Source organism: Dermacentor silvarum, chromosome 10 (genome assembly GCF_013339745.2).
Source record: "Dermacentor silvarum isolate Dsil-2018 chromosome 10, BIME_Dsil_1.4, whole genome shotgun sequence".
Classification (NCBI taxonomy): Eukaryota; Metazoa; Arthropoda; class Arachnida; order Ixodida; family Ixodidae; genus Dermacentor; species Dermacentor silvarum.
Genome location: NC_051163.1, coordinates 123,037,264 through 123,060,169, shown reverse-complemented (window position 1 = coordinate 123,060,169; position 22,906 = coordinate 123,037,264). Strand labels below are relative to the sequence as shown.

Below are 22,906 nucleotides of genomic sequence, written 5' to 3'. Positions count from 1 at the left end.
CCTGCTTTTACTTCTTTTTTGAAACAAAGCAATAGCCTTCTTTGATTTTGGGTACAGAATAATTGTTGCCACTGTGCAGGCAGCTAAATGCACATTTTCATACTGATTTCTGCACCTTCCTCCATTATTCTACCCATATGGTGCTGTCGCGACCGCAGCACGGCCCAAGTACATATCACGATTTCTGCGATCATAGTATTGTTCTTGCCTGGATCGTCTGTCTTTCTATGTGTGAAGTTAACTATCTGTGACTGAGCAACATGTTTATTTGTCTTGTTTGACACATTATATACAGTGACATTTGCTAAGACATGTAGATTTATAGACTTATACGTGCATTTAAATATCTTGTTGCGAGGTTTAGTGTATACAAGCAGTGAAATTTGTTTCCAGCGACTCTTTTTTTGCCCTTTAGCGAGCTGTACCTTTGCATTTGTATATTTCATTCTATCATCGCATTTCTAATGTATATTTTGCAGAACTACTTTTTATTTGTACTCACTGTTGCAAGTATAATCTTGGTGTAATTACAATACACAACCGGTAACAGCTGCTCCTGCGCAATCCATTGCAACGAAGGACAGCGTCATTGAGATGTTTCCCTGGCCGTTGCATATGTACAAAAATGTAAACAAGGTTCTTGAATGACATAGATTCATCAAAATATTTGTCCTCAACCTGTTAATTTCATGGCCTCTACATTTTTCATATCAGCTGCGTGCACTGCATTGCTGGTTTTGAACTGATATAGTTCTAAAGTTCGCGTGATATTTTCTTTACTTACTAAATAGACAAAAAAAAAACTGCGGAAGCATTGATACCGGTTATTTCTGCCACAATTTTGGGGACATACGAATATATTTTTATGAAAAAAATACATACCTTACTTGTATTCACAGTGCGTAGCATTCAATAATTCGTTTGCAACATCTAATATACAATGGCATTGGCAATGGCAATGCAGTTATTATTCATGTATTTGATCCCTCGACAAATCCTATAAGCAGGAGGCCGCGCTGCAAACTGAGCCCCCCCCCCCCCCCCCCGAACGAAATTTCTGGCTACGCCACTGCTGGACATGTAAGCAAGGAAGCACTTAAAACCAGGTTACTTGTGCCGCACTCCAAGGCCCCACACAATACTAAGCTGCTTTTATATAAACTTTTAATTCACCCCGTTCTTCGATACACCTCCATGGTTTGGTACCCATACAAACAGTGTGAATTAAGTTCGCTTGAATCTTTGCAAAGAAAACTAATTTGTTTCATCTGCAATAATTATGGCTGCAGTTTCTCACCAACACAGGCACTGCAGTCCCTGAACCTCTAACCACTCTTATTGTATTATCATATTGAATCTCTAAAGTTTCTGCATGTCATCATTAACTCCATCTCTCGCTTTGGGACTGGGGTCATATCACACTTGCTAAAGAAAGTTGTACTTGTAGCTCTCCTGCTTTGAACCTTATAGAATAAATGGTCACGGCCTATGATGAAACACAACTGTATTTACATTATGTACAGTAATTGAATCGAATGCTGTCCATGGCGGACGCTGTCTCTTCTTCCACTTTGTCGTCTTCTCCGTGTGTCCGTGCTCCCGCGTGCCTTGCAGTTGGCTTCTTCTTTTTTCTCTAGCTCTACGAAGAAGGGTAAATATTCAATATCCTCTGCCCCCGGAAAGGCGCGCCGTTTGAGTCTGTTACAGCGAAGAAAGTTCAATTGGGTACAGAAGTTGGACGGGTCGGCGTATTACAGAGCCGTTTGGAAGCTTCACCGAACAAGTTCTGATATTTTCATCACGTCCTCGATGTACTTCTTGGATTCAACCCGTCTTCCATAGTTGTCGTGGTGAATTTTCTTCGTAAAGAAGCATAAGATCACCACCTTTCAGATTGTTCGAGGCTTGAACATTGGCATAGTGCGCTGAGCGCAGGCTAGGAAGATATTCTCTCCTCCATCTCCTCCAAAAGTGCTCCAGTAACTGCTTGCGATGAAGCCACTTTCTTGTGACCGTAGACCTTGGCCCTGAAGTATCGACATCTTCGTTGTGGTAAGGAAGGCTTGTTAGTCGTTTACCGTTATGAAATGAGCCGGAGTAAGTATTTCCACTTCCGCTGGTGACGTTGACAAGTAAGTGAGGGGCCTGGAGTTTACTACTGCCTCTACCTCATACAATACCGTCGTTAATTCTTCTGGCGATCCATGAAACCATGCGTATTGCATGAGAATGTCATGTGCACCAAAATAAGAATAAGAAATAAAAGACAGTGTGCAAACAGTGGACTTATGTTAAATCCAAGTGCAACAATATTTTGGACAGCATAAAAAGCCGAGTTTAAGATAGTAGAGACACAGAGGAGCCTCCATGCAAAATTTTACATTTGAAGTACGAGTGGAACATCATGAAAAGCTTGGAAAAATAGCCGTTTTTGACCTTGAAACTGAAAAGGAACACTGCCGTAATATTACTGCTTGCCAGAAGTGACGCATGGCCTAGAATGTGCAGCTCCTTGGCATAACCTTTGAGATAAGGCAGTGCCTTCAGCTGCTCACGGCACGCTAAAAGATATCGGAGGCGGCATGGTATGGCTTGCATCGTAGCGACAACAACCAGATGTATGCGTTGTCTACTTAGGTGCAGTTTAAGGGCTGCTAACAAGAAAACTATACATTTACGAGTACGACGGCATTGCCAAAATTGCTTCAGTGGTACATACTGCTCAATTAGATAACAAATTAGGTCGAAGTGAATTTTCATTGAATTTGGCCTTTAATTTGACTTCTATTAATTCCATCATCTTATACTATGTCCACTGCAGAACCCAGCAATTTCCCAACACCTCTTTCTTGCATCAGCTGACACCATCCTAGGCCTACAAATTTCCTAATCTCAATGCACTATCTTTGCTGTTTTCGACTGTGTTTCCAATCTTATGGCACCCATTCTGCTAATCTACTAGACTTGCGTGGGAGGTAAGATACTGTGCCAGGATGTTCAATTCCTGTCCTGGTAAGGAATCGTAATTTTGGGTTCTTTTGTAACTCGGTAGGCCTTTCTAATGTGGTTGCACACGGACTAGCACAGCCCTCCTGGCTCTCTGCCATTTTTTTTTGTGTGTGTTTGCTTGCCACAACTGCCTGAAAAATGCAACAGCTTGCATGGTGATTCAAGCCAAGGAGCTTGAGTACATGAGCCTCTCTCTCCACTACATGCCACATGCCATTACTTTATTTGACTTGTATAATTTGATCCTGTCAAAATGCTCGATCCAAACATCTTCCTTCTACCCATCTGATATCGGCGCAGTTGACTCGTGTATCAGAGGGGCACACGACGCCGGCGATGCAAGGGGCTATGCGATGAAAAAGTGCCATGTGTGGCACAAAAGTGGTGTGGGGGCAAAGGTGCACAGCATGCAAGCGGGTGCAGCAGCTCGCATTTTTTTTGTTCCTTTTTTTCATTCCTGGATTGAACACATTTTTTTTCTTCTTTTTGGCACAGATACCTAGTAGCTAGATTTAATTGCTATGGCCAATAATAAGGCATGTGAACATAGTGGTAAGCAGTTTATTTTAACATGGTACTCGTACAAAAGTTCATGGAGCAGTAAAAGAAAGCCCACTTTGCCACACTGTTTCTATTTTACTGTACACCAGGAAGAACTGAGCCTGCATGTGCATTTAGAAAATGTGATATTTAATTACTTGAAGAAATCTTAGGCAGTACAATGTTGAGTTCCTGTGATGTAAGCCTCAAAATTTGCAAAATTTGCTAATCTCAACAAGGGCACTTTGCACTTCCAGCAAAGTAAAAGAAAATCTTCACAGTATTTCACAACACCAACGTGAATTGCTGTCATGGGAGACTATCTCATATGAAAGTTTTGTTGAAAACAAAAAATAGTCATTGGCCCACCTGGTTCGTTCTTATCTGAATATACCGATGAATCCATTCACGTGCCCATTCAAGTACTGGGCCCATTTGCCTCCGCAATTGGATTCTGAGAACCAGTGATCTGGCGTATAAAGCATTTTGGCAACTACAAATATGGCTATGACTCCTGCGATGAAGGCAAGTGCATTTGTGGAATTTTGCAATCCTGAATGATTTGCACCCATAAAGCTGATAAAATTCTCAGAAAAAAAACCTGACGTTATCCCTTGCAGATAAGCTGTGAGAACTTCACAGGCATCATTCAAATAATTCAACGCGTTGGTGTTTATGGATGTCACGAATTGCGACAGACGAGAGACAGGCAGGCACAAGCCGCACACGTAAAACAGACATTTATAATTAAAAAACAAACATCAAACAAAACAAGGCTAAACAAAAAGGTCACACACGTTATAACACCTAAAGCTCTATACAATATATACAGTCCTATTCTGAACATCCTGACTGCTCAGAAGTTCATGTGTCATGGTCTTCGAGCAACCACCGTGGCACAAGATGGGTCAGGTTGTCAGGAGGTCCGTTCCATAGGAGGGGACCCGATGAGTAGTCGATAGCCACCGTTGCACAGGATGAGGCTCGGTGAATGGTGATGTGTTGACGCCTGGGCTGGCACAGGACGGGACCAGAACTGCCAGTGGGAATCTGCCCGGGTAAAGAGAAGCACCATCGCAGCACTCTAGGTGGGACAGTGCATTACCGGTCGGTCCTCTCTCTGGGCCAGGTCTTCTGAGCCACCCACTGCCGTCTGCAGAGCGTGGCTGGAAACACGTCTGCACTAGCCCAAAGTCACATCACCCACTGACCTTCCCACCTCAGCTTATTGTCAATTGTCATTTTCTTCTGCACTTTCATTCTTGCGGTCGCATGCCACTTCTCTGTTTTCTTCCTTTTCTCTTTTATCACATGCCACTTCTCTATGTTCCTTCTTCTTTCTGACCGGCGTCATAGTTGTCATCTCAACACACACAGACATGCTTCACCTGTCACTCATGACATAGGCGCCACACCGATTTTTTTAAATAAAAAACTGCTATATTCACTTGGGCATTGACACTGCACATACAATATGTTTGCACAAATGTGATCTTGAAGTGTGCAGATGTCCACTGTTCTACAACAACACTCAATCACTGCACAGTCAAATTCAATGTATCACTGTGCATCCCAGAAGTATCTCATCAAAAAAAAAAAAAAAAGACTGAAGTATTTAAACTCAGTATACACCAAAGATGGTCTTAGCACTACACTACAACAATGAGCAATCCCCTTCAGTCACGAATTAAATGTGGCGATGCTAAAAATGCACGGGTACTTTTTTGGGGCCATATGAGGCCCAGTGATGAATGTAAGACAATGAAAAAAATTTACACAACTTTGAATCAATTTTAGGATTCGTACACATATGTGTATGTTGCACCGCTGTCAATACAAAAAGACAAGATTGTGTTGGGTATTGAAACACTTGTAGCAACTTATTTTGGACAAAATCTCCTGTCCCGTTCTATCAATCTGCTACTGTCTTGTGCTTCTACTGGTTGTGAAAGTTATAAAAGCAGTCGTTTGTTGCAGACAGGCAAAGAAACACGTTGCACTTCCGGCATCGTATGCGGGTTCTTGTCGTGCACCCTTCCATCTTGCAGCGCTGTGCAAAGCTGTGAGTCGCGTGGGCCGGCCAGTGATCAATGCTGTCATACCGGATGGCATTTATTGGTCGCGGTTCCGTATTGTGAACCTTCCTCGGTGGCTCCCTGGTCTCAGTGACAGATGGACGGCCCCGCTTTCTTATGGTAGGCTTCTTCAACAAGATCAGAGAGAGTCCAATGTTGTTCTGAAAAGTCAGCAGGTCCATCACGTTACTACGTGCAAAACAATTGGCATTGGCATCCTGCAAGTACTCCTGCCAGCTGTTTATGACGGCAAATGAAACGAAGTGCGAAATTACAAGTACGGGCCACTTGTTTGTTCTTTGCCTAATCGGATACAATGACAGCGAAAAATCCATTTTGTCGACTCCGCCCATGGAGGCGTTGTATCTTTGGATTAGCTCAGGGTATTCTATGTCCACATGTTTTTTTGACGAATCACTCCATCGTCTGACGTTTGAAGGTTGCCCTACGCCCACAAAGGTTGATGCTACGTTGACAACACCGTTGTCCTGCCAGCGCACAACTGTGACGTCTCCTTCCTCCGTCACTTTTGCATCGAAACTTCCCCGCCCTTCCTGTTTTAATTGCTTGTCAGTTTTAAGCGGGCAGCCTTGAAGTCTATTTGCCCTAATGGTGCCAGTGGCCCAGATACCAAGTGCCTTCAATTCTCGAAGGAGCCCAATTGAAGTGAAGTAGTTGTCAAAGTAGCATTTAAAATTCATCAACTTTGGGAGGTTTTTAATCAACCTCATTACAATGGAGCCCCCCAGCCCTAGGTGCTTGTGCTCCAGAGAGGTACCGGTGCCTTTTCCTTGATACAGCTCAAAATCATGAGCGACACCATCAGAGCTGCATCTGATAAACAACTTGATGCCTTCCGGGTTTGGCTTGTTTTTCATGAACTGCTTTGCAGCAACGTGACCAGTAAAAGGGATCATCTGTTCGTCTATGCAGTTTATTTCTACTGGTGGTAGCTCCTGGCACCTGCGCCTCACAGCATCTATGACTGGCTGTACCTTCCAAAACTTTCCCGTGGGCAAAGGTGGCGGGGTTGGCTCTGTGATATGTAAGGCAGACCGCAACTTGAAAAAGCGGTTGACAGGCATGGCTTCTGAAACGCTAGGAATCTTCGTAGCGGCCTGCCAATACATCCCGATTCTAGGAAACTTTAGTGTGCCCATTATCATGAGCATTCCAAAGAATGTCTTCATTTCGTTGGCCGTAGTTTTCAGAAGTATCCCATTGCTTTGTAAAGCACACAGATTTGTGCAGCGTGCGAATTCCTCGAACATTTCTTCGTTGAAGTACCTGGAGAAGTACTCGCACGGTTCCAGTACTGTGTTTAAGACGCTTGGTGCGGGCTGAAAACTTGTGTCTGGAGCCACAAAATTCCCAGCTCTCCAAGCTGTCTTCTTTCTATTTTTGTCACTTTCCTTCTCCTCCTCGTCTTCAGGGGGTGTGGCAGCTGGCTGTGTCGCAGCAGAAGACCCTGGCTCAGCATCTGCATAGTCGATCTGAAAAATATTTTCGCTTTCTTAACATCTAACACGGCTGCACAAATGTAAATAATACTACATGTGACGATTACTTCCGAAACATGACTTGCACCCATGAAGTGAATTAAAAAAGAAACAAGCCTAATGAGCACTGAATCAAAAGAACGGTGGAAGAAAAGTGGAAGAAAGACGGAGCACATCAGACAAAAAATGCAGCGGAAATCCAACTCACTTGAAGTTCGGGTCGAACGTCCGCCTTTTCATCATCAGAGAGGCTGATGTCTGATGTGTTTCCGTCTCCAATTTTTGCTAACATCCTTTCAGCCGCACTGTCCTCGAGCCTTATCCTATTTCTGGCATGATTTCGTAAGTCTGGAATGCAAAAGTTATGATGTTTGTAGCGAGAAAACACACAGCTACGAAACAAAGCATGTTTTGTTATTCGTACTGATAGCGGCTCTGTGTACACAAATGTGTACATGTCCACGTGACTTTTTTTTTTCAAACCCTAAAATGATAGCTTAGTTCCCCTAAACTGTTCACACTTACTTTTTTAGCCTTGCAGCCGCATACAGAATGGTAAAAATTGTTTCACAAAGCCACCTAAACATGTTTATAACGAGTTAGAATGAGCGTACCTGATTCACCGTAGAAGGCGCTGGCGTCAATCTTGAAACTGGCACTCTTGTTACTCCGCTTATTGCCGGATATGGTACATGGCGCCACGGGTCCCAAGCCGAAGGGCGCACAGCCGAGAGCACCGCGTTTTAGGTGGGAAAAACGAAATCTTCGGCTGGAAAAAATATCTTAATTTCGCGTACACAAACGTGTATGCAGTGTCTGAAGGGGGTATATACACTAAAGATGGTCTCAGCACTACACCTACAACACTGAGCAATATAAACAAACAGCTCTTACACTACTCTGCTTTGACCATCCATAGCTACATAACCTACCCAGACAAATTACCCTGGTTGCTATTTCCACTTAGAGATATTGTATATAAAACAAACTACTTCACACTCAGTACACTGCTATTTCATGTGGTAGTCAAATTCAGTCGCATTCTTAATAAGTCAAAGCAGTAAACTATAACAGAATGACAAGTCTACCATAATGCAGGTAATAAATAAGAGAGCCCGATATACATTTCTCCATCAGTTATACCAAACGAAAGTAGTGATCCCTATCATTTTAACAGCGAGGCTGTTTAAGCCAGCCATAATTTGTGCGTGTGCCACGAAGTTATCATCATCAGCATTGGCTGGAGCGTCGTGGTCTTCTTCCGCAGTTTAAGCCAGCCGTAATTCGTGTGTGTGGCACGAAACTGCCGCGCCGTAGCCATGGCAACCAGGCTACGGCTCCGTAGGCAGCCTAGACACAGTTCCGCCGAGATCCCACCAGCTGCGCGCTTTATTCTCCACTTCCATCTTGCGGTCGCCATGCCACTTCTTTTTGCTTCTTCTTTTTCTCGCCCGGTGTTGTAGTCTTCTCAACAAACACATGTGCTTTGCCCACAAAGTTTCTGATAAGTAAGTTAGGTTCGCCATGTTTCTGAATTGCAATTTTATAAATTACGCAGCTGAAACAGACAGTTTGATGGCAGGCGTAATGTACTTTAGCCTAACCTCAGAATATGAGTCAACTGGCACTAGGACATCTTAACACACAAAATTGCAAGTTCTTTTTCTAAGCCTACTTTGGGCCCTCATTTTCAAGCACCAATATCATTCATCTGAACTTTTACAGCAAGTTTCCACATGCATTGCCTTTTAATGCTCTGCAACTGACGTAGTCTATTCAGAGCTGTTATAGAATTATGGGATGATGAAAAAAACAAAAACAAAAATACACTGTACTCAATCAAAAATCAAAAAAGATGGCTGACTAATGGAGTAGCACACGAGGAATAAGGATTATAAACAGGGATAAGGTGCCTCAGAAAGGCTGGCCAACGTTTCGATAGGAGGACCTATCTTCGTCAAAGGCGGCCTCGTCATCCTCAGCGGGTTAGTTGGCCAGCCTTTCTGAGGCACCTTATCACTGTTTATAATCCTTATTCCTACTGTACTCAATCAAGTGAGACTCTTGCGTCTTGGCAGAAGAGGCTTATGACTAACACATCTTCATTGCCATTGTAAAGTTTGAATGAACTGCATTTGACAGACTGGACTACCGTAATATCCCGAGAGATAGCCCACCTAAAATCTAGAGAAAATTGGGGGGAAAGAGGCAGTTGGCTAACTAGCAGTGTACAGTAATCAAGAAACGTAAAAAAAAAACAGGGTAGTCAAGAGTTGTGAAGGTTTGTTAATACACCCTTGTTCAGACTTCCTCAGAACTTAAAAAAAAAAAAAAAGTCACTAGCACTGTTGAACAAAATGGCAATGACCTCATCACGCACATGGTCAGATATGGTTACCAGGGAAGTGGAAACCGCCTATGCCAGTCACTAGTGGAGCTCACTGTTTCCACCACCACTGCAGCAACTAAATGGCCCTGTTTTTCCCGTGGTCACCATTGGTGGTGATGGCCACGGTGTCCCCCCCCCCCCCCCTCAGGGCAATGGGATTACGAAAAGCGGGCTATTTTTCAGTGTTTTGGACAAAATAGCAAATCATGCCAAAAGCAGGGGTGGGTTTTCTTGCAGGGGTGGGGCATTTCTGGGGATATTACGATATGTTCATGAACTGAAATGTGTTAATTAACTGTGTCCCTATCCTGGGGAAAATGGCTGTTTTTTTGTAGGTTACATTAGATATCTTTTTCTAATGAAACTATTGCACTGAAAATTTTAAACAATGCACGAAAGCAAATCAGAATAAATGCACTTTTCAGGAACGCAAATTTTAACAAGGTTCATGTTGCAAAAAGTATATAAATTGCCAAAAACAAGATTGTATATAATAAAAGAACAAAACTTGCAAAGGTACATTTGCATCTAAACATTTTAAAATGATAAAAAAATTTTGAAATAGACAATATGTCTCGCTACCTAATAGCAACTTTTTGCAAATAAATCATAAGGTTTCCTTGAACACTACTGTTACAAAAATTTAACTGTAAGCCCTACAGTTGGGCGTGCCATGCGGCAAAGCAGTTCCTCGATGTGAAACACAGGGGAACACTGCATGTCTGGCAGTAAACTCTTGTTTTGCGCTCGGTTCTGCTGTCATTGTAGCATTTCTTGCAGTTTCGGTATCTCTCCCTTTTGGCTGGTTGGTGCCGAATGGGTTCAGATGGTGGAGGAGCACAAACTTGCAGTGAATCATCAAGTTCGAGGAGCTGCTCCACTAGCTCTGTTCTGAATGCAAGCTGATCACAGCCCGCAATTCTTGCAAGCTCCGCAGTCTCAGGATGTAGCTTCCTGTGTTCCTGAAAAATAATGTAGCTGTTGACACAAGCAATGTCAATACAGTGGAAAAACAAGGTTTTCCATCGTCGGACACACTTCTGGAGGACGCTGTAGGAACCCATCAATTGGTCCGACTTGTCGGCACCACGCATGTGTGCGTTGTACTCGTCGACAAGCTGAGGCTTCTTGATCGAAATTTCGTGCCACTTTCCGTCTCTTTTTTCTCTTCGTTCGGCGAGCACGTGCTCGTTTGCCGTATGTGCGGTGCTCATCATGTGCACGACACGTCGGTCTTTCCACTGGAGGTAAAGAACACCGTTGTCCCGGAGCCAGCGCACATCCCCTCGCTTGGCCTTCTTTTCCCAGCTTGTGTCTTTTAGTTCCTTTGGAAATCCATGGCGGTCCTTACGTGTCGCCCCGCAAGCCAATGTCATGCGTGTAAGCAGGTGCCGAAACAGCGAAGTTGAAGTATAAAAGTTGTCCATGTATATGCAGTATCCCTGGTCAAGATAGCGCTTGCACAGGCAGGTGACAACATCATAGGCATAGCCATTTGCACTAGGCTTTTCGCGCTTACCAGTGTATACAATGAATTGAATAGTATAGCCGGTTTCAGAGTCTGCGAGAACCCGTAATTTGAATCCCGATTTGGTCACATTATCTCTAATATACTGCTGATTTCCAAAGCGCCCCTTAGATTTAACCAGCCTTTCATCAACAGAAAGTTGCTGGTGTGGTTGGAAAAACTCTGCTGAACGTTCATTTATGTGCTGCACCAACCACGAGAGTTTGTCCAATTTTGTTTCAGTTCCTTGCGTGTTACTGTCTGGGTCAGACACGTGCAGCATGCCCAAAAGAGCCCAGAAACGTTCTCTTGGCATTTTCTTGGCTGGGACCAGTCCAGAAAACAGGCTCGACGCACTCCAGTACAGATGCAGCTGTGGTAGCTCCACAACGCCCATGTACAGAAGAACGCCTATGAACGTCATCATCTCCGCAGGAGTGACTTTTTTCCACGATCCGTCGGCTTCACTGTATGCTGGCTTCTCACGAATTATTGACCCGCCATACTTGTTCGTATATGCACAGATTTTCGCAATCACTTCCACTGTGAAAAACTGCCGGAAAACATTTACTGCTTTGAGCAGACGAAGAGGGTCACGGCGGCGCTGCGTGCCGAAATGGATGCCCGGTTGCCTAGCCGGGCTGAACACCACATTCTGCTGCACAGGTAGCAGGGAATCCTGCCCAAAGGATGTGGACACCCTGTCAAATGAGACATCGAGTGACCACATAAAACACTCCAAACGAAATGGGCCGAAGAGGAAAGTGAAACTAACCGGGGTGCAGCAGCCGATGTTCCAGGCTGGTTTCCGTCATCATCACTCTCAGAATCCAAGTCAGATGAAAAGTCAGCATCTACGGACTCACTGCTGCTCGAGTCGTCGATAAAATCAACTGCAGATGCAGCAGACTCGCGAAATCTGCAATGTTTCGGATCCCGCACGCCGTTGCCAGAGGCAGTCATTTTCGCTTTCAAGTTCGACGTTCGTGTGTCTTCAGAGCCTGTTCAAAAATAGCCACCAAGCAGGAAAAAAACTCCATAAGAAGCAAAAGTCAAGTTCTCCTATTATGTCACATCGTGCGGTGTGTCCGTGAGTGGCGTGGAAGGTCTCAAAAACAGTGTTTGAATCTATCACTAGCAGGCTAACGATACCCTATGGGTGTGGTAGAGAACGAATGCTAACTAATATGGGTACTTTCATTTTCGCCATCTCCAAGTCTGCGTGACTTGGCATAATTTTCAATAGTCTTACACTTAGGTAAGTGTCCATACCAACTTTAGCAAACAGATGTGCTACAGCATAACACTGCACTCTAGGGTAATTACACATAGAAGGTGGCCTACTTTAGTCTTTTCACTTATTAGCATGCAAGACAGCAGTCCTTCCGATTATCCCTTTATTGATGAATGCTGCCTACATGGTAACATACCATAAAAAGTTTTTTTTTTCTTGCAGAGTTTTGCCAATCACACTGTATGTCTTTAGTGTGATTAAGGAACCCGTACGGGTCCCGAAACATCTCTGTGTGTTATTTTGACCTTTGACTTGGTCAGTGAGTGCAATTTCTTCATCATCATGTTAGCTGACCACATGAACTTTCGTCAAACTCTTGACCACATTTTGGCATTGAGTACGAAATTTCTGGCTAAATGTCTTCAGCCAACACTGAATGACAGGCAGCAGGTGTCATTTGTTAGTTTAGAGCAGGAACACAAGACGAGGAAGAATAAGTTTGGCACGCGACTCAATTTCTTTTGAAAACACGGTCAGAGGAAACAGACCATTGCAAGGTCTCCGGCTGCAGTGGTGTGCACAAGATGTAAAGCAAATAAAATGTACACCCATGGTTCACATCTGACGAGATCTCTCTGTCGCTGAGTCACCGATCTCTGCCCATACAAAGCCATTTTTAGCTTGTGGTGAAGCCCACTTCCAATTTCCTGCTTGGCGTTTAGTTTTGATTTCTGAAAACGTCCCTTTTTTTTATTATGCTTATCCTCGTCGTGTATTGTGCATTTAGATGGAAAATTGCTTTCTTTTGGTAATTTATATGTGCCGACATTAAAGGGTTAAAGAATTACTGTTACTGCTTGCCACCTACAAAAAAATACCCACACAGAGCACATTTCAAAGGCCATCAAAGCACTTCAAAGGCCTATAACGGACAGAAGAAAGGCTCCGATTCCATGATACGTACACACTTCAGTTGGGAGAGGTAGAGGGGGCATTCGTTGTAAGCTGCACTGGACGGACACCTCCCTGCATACTTTCCGAAATGTTGCCTGGGTGGACGCATCCATGCCGATCAATTGTCCACATGGGCACCTCTTTGGCAGCACTTCTGGAGCAGCCACTGCAGATAATTATTTTTAGCATAAACTCAATTTAATAATTAGCCTGCTGTGGCAAGACATAAGAGTTCTATGCCAAGGTTACCACAGCAAAATCTAGCACAGGTGCGAGTTCAAGTACGGATGTTAATCCAGCGTGGGAGTTATGGATTCAAGTTTCACCCTTCTAGTTTTTTTATTTATTTTTACATAATGAAGCCCCGTCACAGGTCTATTGCATGAGTGGTTACATGGTACTAATAAACAGTGTCAAAGCAGGTAAACATGCAATAATTATAAAGATGAAGCAACAGGCAATGCTCTGTAAGGGACAAATAAACAAAACAATAAGTAAACAAATAATAGTAAACAAATACTAGTAAACAAATAAACAGCACTGTAAAAATAAACAAGCCAAAAAATAATTTAATTCAAGGTATACAAGGAAGATCAATTTAAAGAATTCAAGAATTCTTTTTTGGGCAATGACCAAATGTGGTCAGGCATACAATTCCATAGTTTTATGGTCCAGGGAAGAAATGTTTTTTATTAAAGTCTGTTTTAAGTGATCGTGTAGGTTCTTAGCCTCTTCGAAGCTAATTGCCATCACAAATGCTATTTCAATTATTAGTGTCATTCAGCCTTTAATAGGTGCATGTTGAGAGTCTCCAAAACACCAGAGAGAAGAGGAATTCAGTGCACAGAAACTAATTCACTTACGGTGCAGTGTTGCTGCGAAGGTGTCTACACAAAAATATCGCACTCTATGCTACAATGTCAGTAAAAGTTGGAATGAACTTTTCCCACCGTACTGGATGCACAGATGCAGTTAGGCTGTTCTCCGCAGCAGATTCTTGCATTCATTAGTGACACTACAACTTGTGTGCAGGCTGTGGTTTTACACATAATGTGAGATTGCAAAACAGCACGTCATCTGACAGTACATAATTTGCACACCTCAATACAGCATCACATGCAGGACACATCACTGCCATGCTATCCATCAACCAAATGAAAACCATAATAAGCAAGTACAATGAATCAGTGCTGGCTCTCCGAACGATGGGGACTGCGGAAAAATTCAGATCTGGCAATCCTCACCCATTAGGTCGACATGGTCATCACACATGCCGCTGCTACTAGTGTGCTGAAACTGCCGAGCCTGAACCTAAACCAAAGCTCGTAATTTCAAAATGCAAGGTGCAATTACGGGCTCCCTCCTAATCTAATGCACAATATCAGTAGCAGTGACTTCTGTACTGAGATATAAAAGGGTATGCGATGCAATGACAATTTGCAGATTGCAGGTGAGCACTAGGATCATGAAGGCAGAAAGGAATATTGAGGGGTAACCTGAACACAGTGAAGACACCAGTAATGCGACATCAAATGCACCTGGCGCGTGTTGGGTATGATGACGTATAGTATTGCATGCCTGCAAAATTGCCCCAGAACAGCGCTCCAAGCTGTGAGTTACTGACATGTTTGCAATGAATCAGTTACAATAAAAAAACGTATGTAGACCCAAAGAACAAGTTGAAATCTATGTGAAGTGATGCTTTCGTGAAGCACTTAATGAAATGGTATAAATTTGCTCATTCAGTTCCCCGCATCTTTGGCGTAAAGGAACCTGGGGCGCACACATGTTCTTGCGTACCCGTGCTACGCAATGCGACAAATCTTACGCAGCCTTGTGTCTTATATCCTCCATTATTTCTTATTCATTTTAAATGTATCGGCCGCTTCATGGACAGTTCCCCGTTGTGGGTACGTGTCATGGTGTGGAAATTGTAATAATCATCAACACACGGCAATCGTATCAGAGAGCTGGTTGACGTTGGCATGATATCGAGTTTTCCTTATGATCTCTCACACGACATGTACCTCCCGAATGTCTTGGACAATCTCTTGTTGGGCGCATGTGTCCTTCTACCGCCCGCTTGAGTATGTGTGCCACTGTTTGAAAATCATTGTCATCATAATCAACATGCGAATGCGCTCCTTGTCCAATCCTTCTTCTTGTGGGTACGAGCGTATGTATCATAGTATGGGAATCGTAATCAACACGTGGTGATCACCTTGAACAGCTGGTTGGCATTGTCACGAGAGAAGAGTATGTGTGGTTGCGACCTAATGGTTAGAGCATCGGGCTGCTACACTGGGGGGCCAAGGTTCGAACCTCGCCGCCTGACGCACTTTATTATTTTTTTTTATGTGGATGCGAATTTAGTACGCAGGAACCTGACCAGTGACCGACCACACCAGGCGAAACCATGGAATGGTAGCCAAAGAACGCTTCGCTTTAAAATAGGGGCACACTGCAGATATGTGATCTCCACTTTTCATTAAAGATCCACTCCGTCTATCTCTTTACTAATGAGGACAAACTATTCAACTGCTTGGATGGCCTCCAGCTGAAGTAAACGATGCTCCTGATGTGCATAAATGTGAATGAAAGCTTTCATTTGAAGATAAAGACAGACAAAAACTTGGGACTTCATCTCATTTAGAACATGCAGGAGAAAACAGAAAAGTGGAGATTTCGTTTGCATCAATCATACACTCGTGGTACACAAAGGGTTAAGCCATGAATGCTGTTCTTCAGTAGGTAACTACAACTACCTTTCATTAAAGCAAACAACTCTAGCAGGTCATATTGCTCATTAGAAATCACCCTACTTTTCTATGTTTTGAGAAAATTAGAACACTTTATGAAGGTACTATCAACCAAAAAATTTACAGGCCACAGGATCTCAGAAAACGCTAAATATCCGACCAGCCTTTAAAAGTAGCCAGTAAAACTGTACATCACAATGTTGTTCGCATATACCAGTACAAGCTGGAAATGGGAATACCAGGTTGTGTTTTGAGGCTGTGGAGATATTCAGCTTTTTGTCAGATCCCTTGGTCCGTAAACTTTTTGGGTCGTTAGTACATGGCAAGCCAATAAAGATAATAGGAATAGTGCAGCTTTTATTTCAGGATTCTTGTCCATAAATTAACAAACATAACTGATGCAATAAAACAAGCTAACTGGTTGACTGAAAAAAAAAAAAAACGAAAAAAGAACCCCAACAAAGCATTAAAACAAGCCCTAACCTGTGTCTGGAGGTACGTCAGAAACGTGAGTGTGATGTCCACCATTGTCACTTGCCATGGAACCAGAGCACACCTGTCAGACATGAGCATCAAGAAAGGCTCAACTTAAAACCAGCATGACATCCTGTCCCTACAACCACTATACAATGCTTGCAATTCCTATGTACCAGTGCAACAGCTTCTGGGCTGTGTTCAAAAGGCTACGCAGCAGCAGTTTCTCATTTTATACAGCAATACACAACACCCAGTTAATGCACAAAAAATCGATTCAGTCAATCGGACTCTGTGATCTGTTCTGCTTGCTGCTTATCATTAGAAACCATATTTTTAGGCACTAAGTAATGCTGTTTAGGTGCCTATGATAGATAGGCACTGAAAGGTGTGGTTTAAGCAGATACAGGCACTAATATTGTTTCCTGAGTAGCTTTTACACTGCATTGTGCTTTCATAATATAAAAGTAGGTTGGTACACCATGTTTCTTAGCTACTTTCTAAATATATTTTTAAGAAACAAAGAACATACTGCACAAGAGTGTGCCCATTTACAGCATTGCTGCCTGGTGTCTGCCTAGATAAAAAAAAATATGGAAGCAGTGGCAAACAATCACCATCTCAAGCTTTTTCGATCTGAAGTTGTGCCTTCTCTCGCTGAATATCAGCTTATACACGGAAAACGAGCGCTCAATGTACACAGATGTAAGCAGCATGTACAACAAAACGCTCAGCAGTTTCACATCCTTTTCTTCGGTATCACAGAATGTTGAGTATCGAGAGCTTCTGACACTTCCTTGAGCGCTGAGTAACCGGTGCTCTTTTCCAAGATTGACTAAAGCTTTCTGCAAGTTCTTTCAGCAACCAGTCTTTTTGGTATGGCAGTGATCCACTTTACCAGAATGAGAGCAATGATCCGAGTCGGGATTTCACCAGAAGCTTCGAGCTTCTTAATTGTTTCAGCCAGAAATGTGAAGTGGGCACAGATATGCCAGGCTTCCCCTCCAGGGCCTGCTTGCACAGTGCAGTTTGAGCCTTTCTCACCGCCACACTCTCGTTTGTAGCAAAACCAGTGATAACAGCCCTCAGGCCCGCAAAATGCCTGTAGTAATATTTGACTGCTTTCTGCCCCCAGTGTGCGACTACTGGCTCAAGTGGAAGAGGCACTTCTGGCAACTGTTCCTTGAACACAAGAAGGCCCCTTTAGAGAACATAGCTTTTCCTGCAGCAATCAGCTATGTTCACATCACTGAACGCCTTTTTGGACTTCCTCGCAAACACAATGCCGCCCATGAGCCAGGCATGACATGTAGCAATTATGGGCAGAAAACTTTCTGAAGTGAGGCTGCCTTGTGCATATAAGATGCTGCATTGGTGTACAGTAACAAAACCTTGCTATCGTCAATTCCACATGAATAAAGCGGCTTCAAAAAAGATTTGACAAAGTATCTTATCATCCCACTATTTGTTTTCTAGAAAGGCTTTGAGCTCATCAAAAACGTTTTGTTTTCTCGCTTTCAGCCACCAAAGTGAAACGAAACACGAAAAGACAGCATTTTTAAGCCCTTAAAAGTTGGAAAAAGGCATTTTAGGCCCTTAAAACCAAATTAGGTGCAAACGATGAAATAGGCATTTAAAGGCACAATTAAACCATGCTTAAAGCATTTAGGGAGACATTTGCTTATCTATCAAATAGGCATGATAGAAATGTAAGAAAAAAAATAGACAATTTGCCTCAAAGTCCGGTCTCTACTTATCATAAATAATTTTTCAATTCAAAACAGCCTCATTTAAGAAAACGTAGCATCCAGCAAGTATCCGGCTGAATTACTGGCAACAGTCTGAAACTTACTTCAACTGTGCAGGCTATATGAGCACAGTCTTCAGCATGTACTTGAAGCCTCTGCTCTCCAAGCTTCGAGAAACTCGAGCCCTCCAAGCTTCAAGAAATTTCAGCGTTCTTCAGGCCATTGGCTACCAAAGCCGGCGAATCACCTGGCGCATCAATGAGCACCATAATGCCAAAGCTGCCAATTTGCCAGTGGGAGGAGGCATGGTTGGTTTAAAAGGCTATTCATAGATGGCGCAACTGGCAATATAGGCTATACTTATTAAAATGTTGTCAATAGATGGAACTACATGTCCACTACAGTGCAGGCTAATTTTTTTATTTTTAGTATTTACTATTTAGCAGAACCTTCTGTAGCGCCCGTACGCGGTAAACATTTTCGGTACGGAGGGCCCCATGGCACGCATAATGTTTGGTAGCCAATAGGTTAAACACAAACTGCAACAAAATTTTTTACTGCGCAAAAAGTCTAGTTTAAGATAGTGTAGACATAGAGGAGCCTCCAGGCAAAATTTTACGTTTGAAATAGGAGCAAAAGCAGTCACAAAAACTCGCAAAAGTAGCTGTCTTTGATACCAAAAATTAAAAATGCAGCCAGTTCCATGAAGTGAAATCTGTCGGAACAGCGGAGCTGTGGTCGTTCTGTTTCTGCGATTGTCGCATATGTTTCTTTTTGTTCGCTGTGGTAGTCTTCGTTTTAGACCGAAGGAATGAATGCACGCTGCGCTGGTGCACCTGCTCAGCCTCTCGCTCTCGTAGCTAGGGGTCGGCCTGCCTGCGCTGGCGCCTGGCTTCGGCCTCCCGCTCTGGAACCTTCGTTTTAGACTGAAGGAACGAATGCACGCTGCGCTTGAATGTCGGTACCCGCACCACGTCGCTGCTGCAGCCTCTGCTCGGCCTCCCTCTCTTGAAGCTCGGGATTGTTGGCTCGACGTCGTCGCTGCCGCTTGTGTCGAGCGGCGTCCATCGTGCGAAGAGCGCGCGGAGCAAACACCTGCTATTACACCCCGGCGCCTGTCCTCCTCCTCCCCGGTGCGCACTCTGATTGGTCGGCTCCTCTCCTCCCGCCGAGCGGGTCACGTGACCTCTCCAGCTCTGCTCCTGCGTGACGGCAGGAGTAAGACGGCTCGACTAAGAACAGCTCCGCTGTTAAAAAACAATGCTGCCAACTATATAATTACCAGCCCTGTGGCATTGCCAAGATTGCTTCAGTGGTACATACTACTCATTTATAACAAAGTTCGCCGAAGTGAAATTTTGTGGCAGCCCTTGCGGTCCGAAACATTTATTACCCGGTTTCCGACTGTCCTGGTCCGAAACTATTTTACCAGTTTTTGGCGCTGCGAAGAAAAACACAAACGGTGGAAGAAAAACTAACAGGATATTTATTTTTTCTCTTGCATTCTGCAGGCAACTCCTCTACCGATATTTGAGCAGCGTGTGATACCGCTCGAAGCATTTTTCTGGGTGCAGGCCAAGGTTGTTACTGCAGGTTTTGCAGAAAAACACAGTTTCCCTCCTGCCTCCGTTTGTTTTTCAATCGCTACAAACAGCACAGTCTTTACTATTTCGGCCTGGGAGCTTGTCGATGAAATGGCTCTTCCCATCTAGCCTTTCCTCGCACTCCTTCCGAGCAGATGGGCCCCGCTTTTTGGCTCTAGCCCTCGCGTCACCCACCAGCTGTTGGATGAGGTTGCGGCGGTACTGCAGGTGTCGCTGTTCTTTCTCACCATGATTCTGCAGCTGTGTGTGCCTCAAAAGCTATTGACAATGGAAACCTCTAGAAGCCAGAAAAAAAGCTTTCGCCACCATTTCATTGTCTTTCGACAAAATGTCTCCAACGCCGTCGTCTTCATCACTCGCTTCTGTCGAATCACTGTCATCACTATCTGATGGAGGCACATAATTCTCTTCCTCACTGAAGTCATCATCGCTTTCACTAAATGCACCACCGTAAAACGCACGCGGTGAAAAAGTGGTCATGCTTCTCAGCGAACCACGCGAACGTGCGGTTCCGCGCGTAAGTGAGAATGCTCTGGTATCCAGAAGCCGTGCTGAACATTGTGCTGCAACCCCTAGTGCAAAAAGAAGTAAACTTCAACAAACAAAGTTTACTTATACTTCAAGAGATGGCGCATCATGCATACAAAGAATGCGCACGAATCGCAGTGAGAAAAACCGCGAAATTTAACCCCCAAACACCCTTGTCGGGCGGTGCCCAACAGCGGACCGCTACGGCCGTGTTGCGTTGTCGGGCCTTGCCCGACAACGGACCGCAAAGGGTTAAAGAAGTCTTGAAATAACATTTCGCCGTTTTTCTTTTGTGTGTTAAAGGGACACTAGAGATAAAAATAACTTCACCTGTATTAATAAATTAGCCTCTACAATATCAAAAACACTACTCTAACCATCAGAAAAGGCTTGGTAAGCCAGCAAAGGTGTGAATACGAAGGATGGGTGACGATGCCGTCTTGAAGTTTCTACACAAGCATGCCATGACATCACGGATCTGACAGCGTCTGCTAGAGCCCAGTTAATTGTTTATCGATAGAAATCAAATATATTGTGTTCTATCAAGCAAGTTTTGGGAATAACTTTTAATGATCTAATATGGCCAAAATACAAGAAAATATTCGGAAATCCATGAGGTCACAATGACGTATGAAAACTAGAGTTCCAGTGCGAAATTTCAAAAATGGAACTTTGAATTTGATAATCAACTTATTCTCGCGAAATTGAAAAAATAAGAATTTTCAAAGAATATTTTATCCTCCTAAACTGATTTAGCATTTCTCCTTGGTGTTCCTTTAGATGAAGGTTCAAGCCCTCTAAACCCTAAAGGCAACTGGCAAGCGTCAAAGAACACTAAATAATTCCGAGCAGTACTTACTTGGATAGATTAGGATCTGTTTTAGTACCCTGGAGGTGGATACACAGAAGTCATGATAGATCCGCTTGCTCCATTCCTGCAATCACCAGGGCTGTCATGTAGAATACCAGCCAGAAGAAATGTGCACAGCACTCGTTTATACAATGAGCAACATCATATCATACTTGGCCGGACTGCTACATAATGCCAGTAGTTTCTGCTCTGGATCACTATGTTCTGATAATGCCAATGACACCAGGTCTGGTGGTGAACATAAGTATCTCTTGTTTTTGCTAGTATTAGTTTTGGTTTGATATGCGCAGATGACAATGCTTGTCCTCTGTCCATATATAATTATATATGCTATGACGTTTGAAATAAAGATCATTCAAGGTTTAACAATGAAGACAAGGATCTCGCGCGTTTACGGGCAATAACATTGTAGAAGGGCATCAACCACTCGAAACGTTTGGGCAGCACTCATCATGAGCTCTAATGGCATCTTGTACAGAGCCACTGCCCCCATTTCTGCTGACGCCGAGACATTCAGCAGATTTGCACGTAACAAAATACATGAAAATGATTACTCGTAATTGATTACATTTATGGGATCAATTACTTTCTCCAGTAACCAAGCTTTACTTTAGTGGCAACACAAACTGTAACATGCGCCACAGTTCTGGGCACTTGAATTTGGCGGTAACTACAGTAGAATGCCTGCAGTCGTGCCACATAGCAGCCTCGCGGATGCACATGTTCAGACAGATAAACAGGGCACTCAGTATTTAGTTCCTCCTCTTAAAGGTAGGTCATGCAGCCTGTATTATCAGTACCTCATTTTTCATCTTGCGATGGTTCCACGTTTCTATGTGGCATGAGCGTTATCAAGCCAGAACGCTCATGTTCAATAAGTTTAGATTTCGCTTTTCCAATTCTTGGATCATTTGAGACTTGGTTGCTAACTTCCTCGTTCGGTGTTCATACATTACAAGATCGACTTTCCCTCCAGCATGCACGCCGAGGGAGCGTTCAGTGTTGCTGCTGATCTCCTCGCAAGAGAACGTGAGGTGATAACCAACGACAATGTTTAAAAGCAATTGTTAGTGAAGATAAACAGAGTGTGAAGGGCTGTAGAGGATGCACTGAAAGGGCCAGGAGGCCTCATTCCATTTACTGTATTTATGCCGTACTGTATTAATAGCCGTTGGGAAGAAAGTAACGTAAAAGTAATGTAACAAATTACGTTATTGTTGTAGTAATTGATAACTGCAATCAATTGCATTTTTAATTTGAAATAATTGATTTTTTTTCAAAATACCTTACAGGCCCCATGAGGAGCATTGAGTAAGGGGAGCATCACTGCAAGACAGTTTTACACATAAGTACCGAGACTCGAGGACCACAAAATGAGTAGAAATCATCGGCGCAAAACAGGGTTATAAATGAACAAGATGTGGTAGCGGACAAAACATCAGTGGATGGGTGTAATGGGATAATTGTAATCAGTTACTTTTTTTTTTTTGTAATGTGTACAAGTCTGCTGTCCAGCTGAGCGATGATGATGCCACCACCAAGACGGCGTTACGACGACAGTCTGACAATGGAGGCATGATGGCAACTGTCTGACAATGACGGCATGGCAAGGTTGGCATAATCATGATTGAGTGACAACAGCATAATCACAATAGAATGACGAAGAAAGATTAACGTCGATGGAACAAGGAAGGTGGTACGATGACGACGACATG

At 43.5% G+C, this 22,906-nt stretch overlaps 1 protein-coding gene across 11 annotated transcripts in view; it reads right to left on the bottom strand.

Annotated features, from left to right (window-relative positions):
- Positions 1-22,906, bottom strand: part of LOC119466568 (piggyBac transposable element-derived protein 3-like) — a 43,949-nt gene that overhangs the window by 9,203 nt on the left and 11,840 nt on the right. For 7 of the 11 annotated variants that reach the window (XM_049657660.1, XM_049657661.1, XM_049657666.1 and 4 more), the window contains 7 exons: positions 21,180-21,255; positions 16,450-16,522; positions 13,218-13,373; positions 11,795-12,020; positions 7,738-7,892; positions 7,332-7,471; positions 5,409-7,117 (listed from right to left, as the gene is read on the bottom strand). In XM_049657660.1, coding sequence (XP_049513617.1) covers positions 5,486-7,117; positions 7,332-7,471; positions 7,738-7,892; positions 11,795-12,020; positions 13,218-13,373; positions 16,450-16,507 — 2,367 coding nt within the window. In that variant the 5' untranslated portion in view covers positions 16,508-16,522; positions 21,180-21,255 and the 3' untranslated portion in view covers positions 5,409-5,485. Of the gene's footprint in view, positions 1-5,408; positions 7,118-7,331; positions 7,472-7,737; positions 7,893-11,794; positions 12,021-13,217; positions 13,374-16,449; positions 16,523-19,153; positions 19,391-21,179; positions 21,256-22,906 lie in introns of those variants that run through there. The other 4 variants (XM_049657663.1, XM_049657668.1, XM_049657669.1 and 1 more) reach the window with 2 other exon arrangements.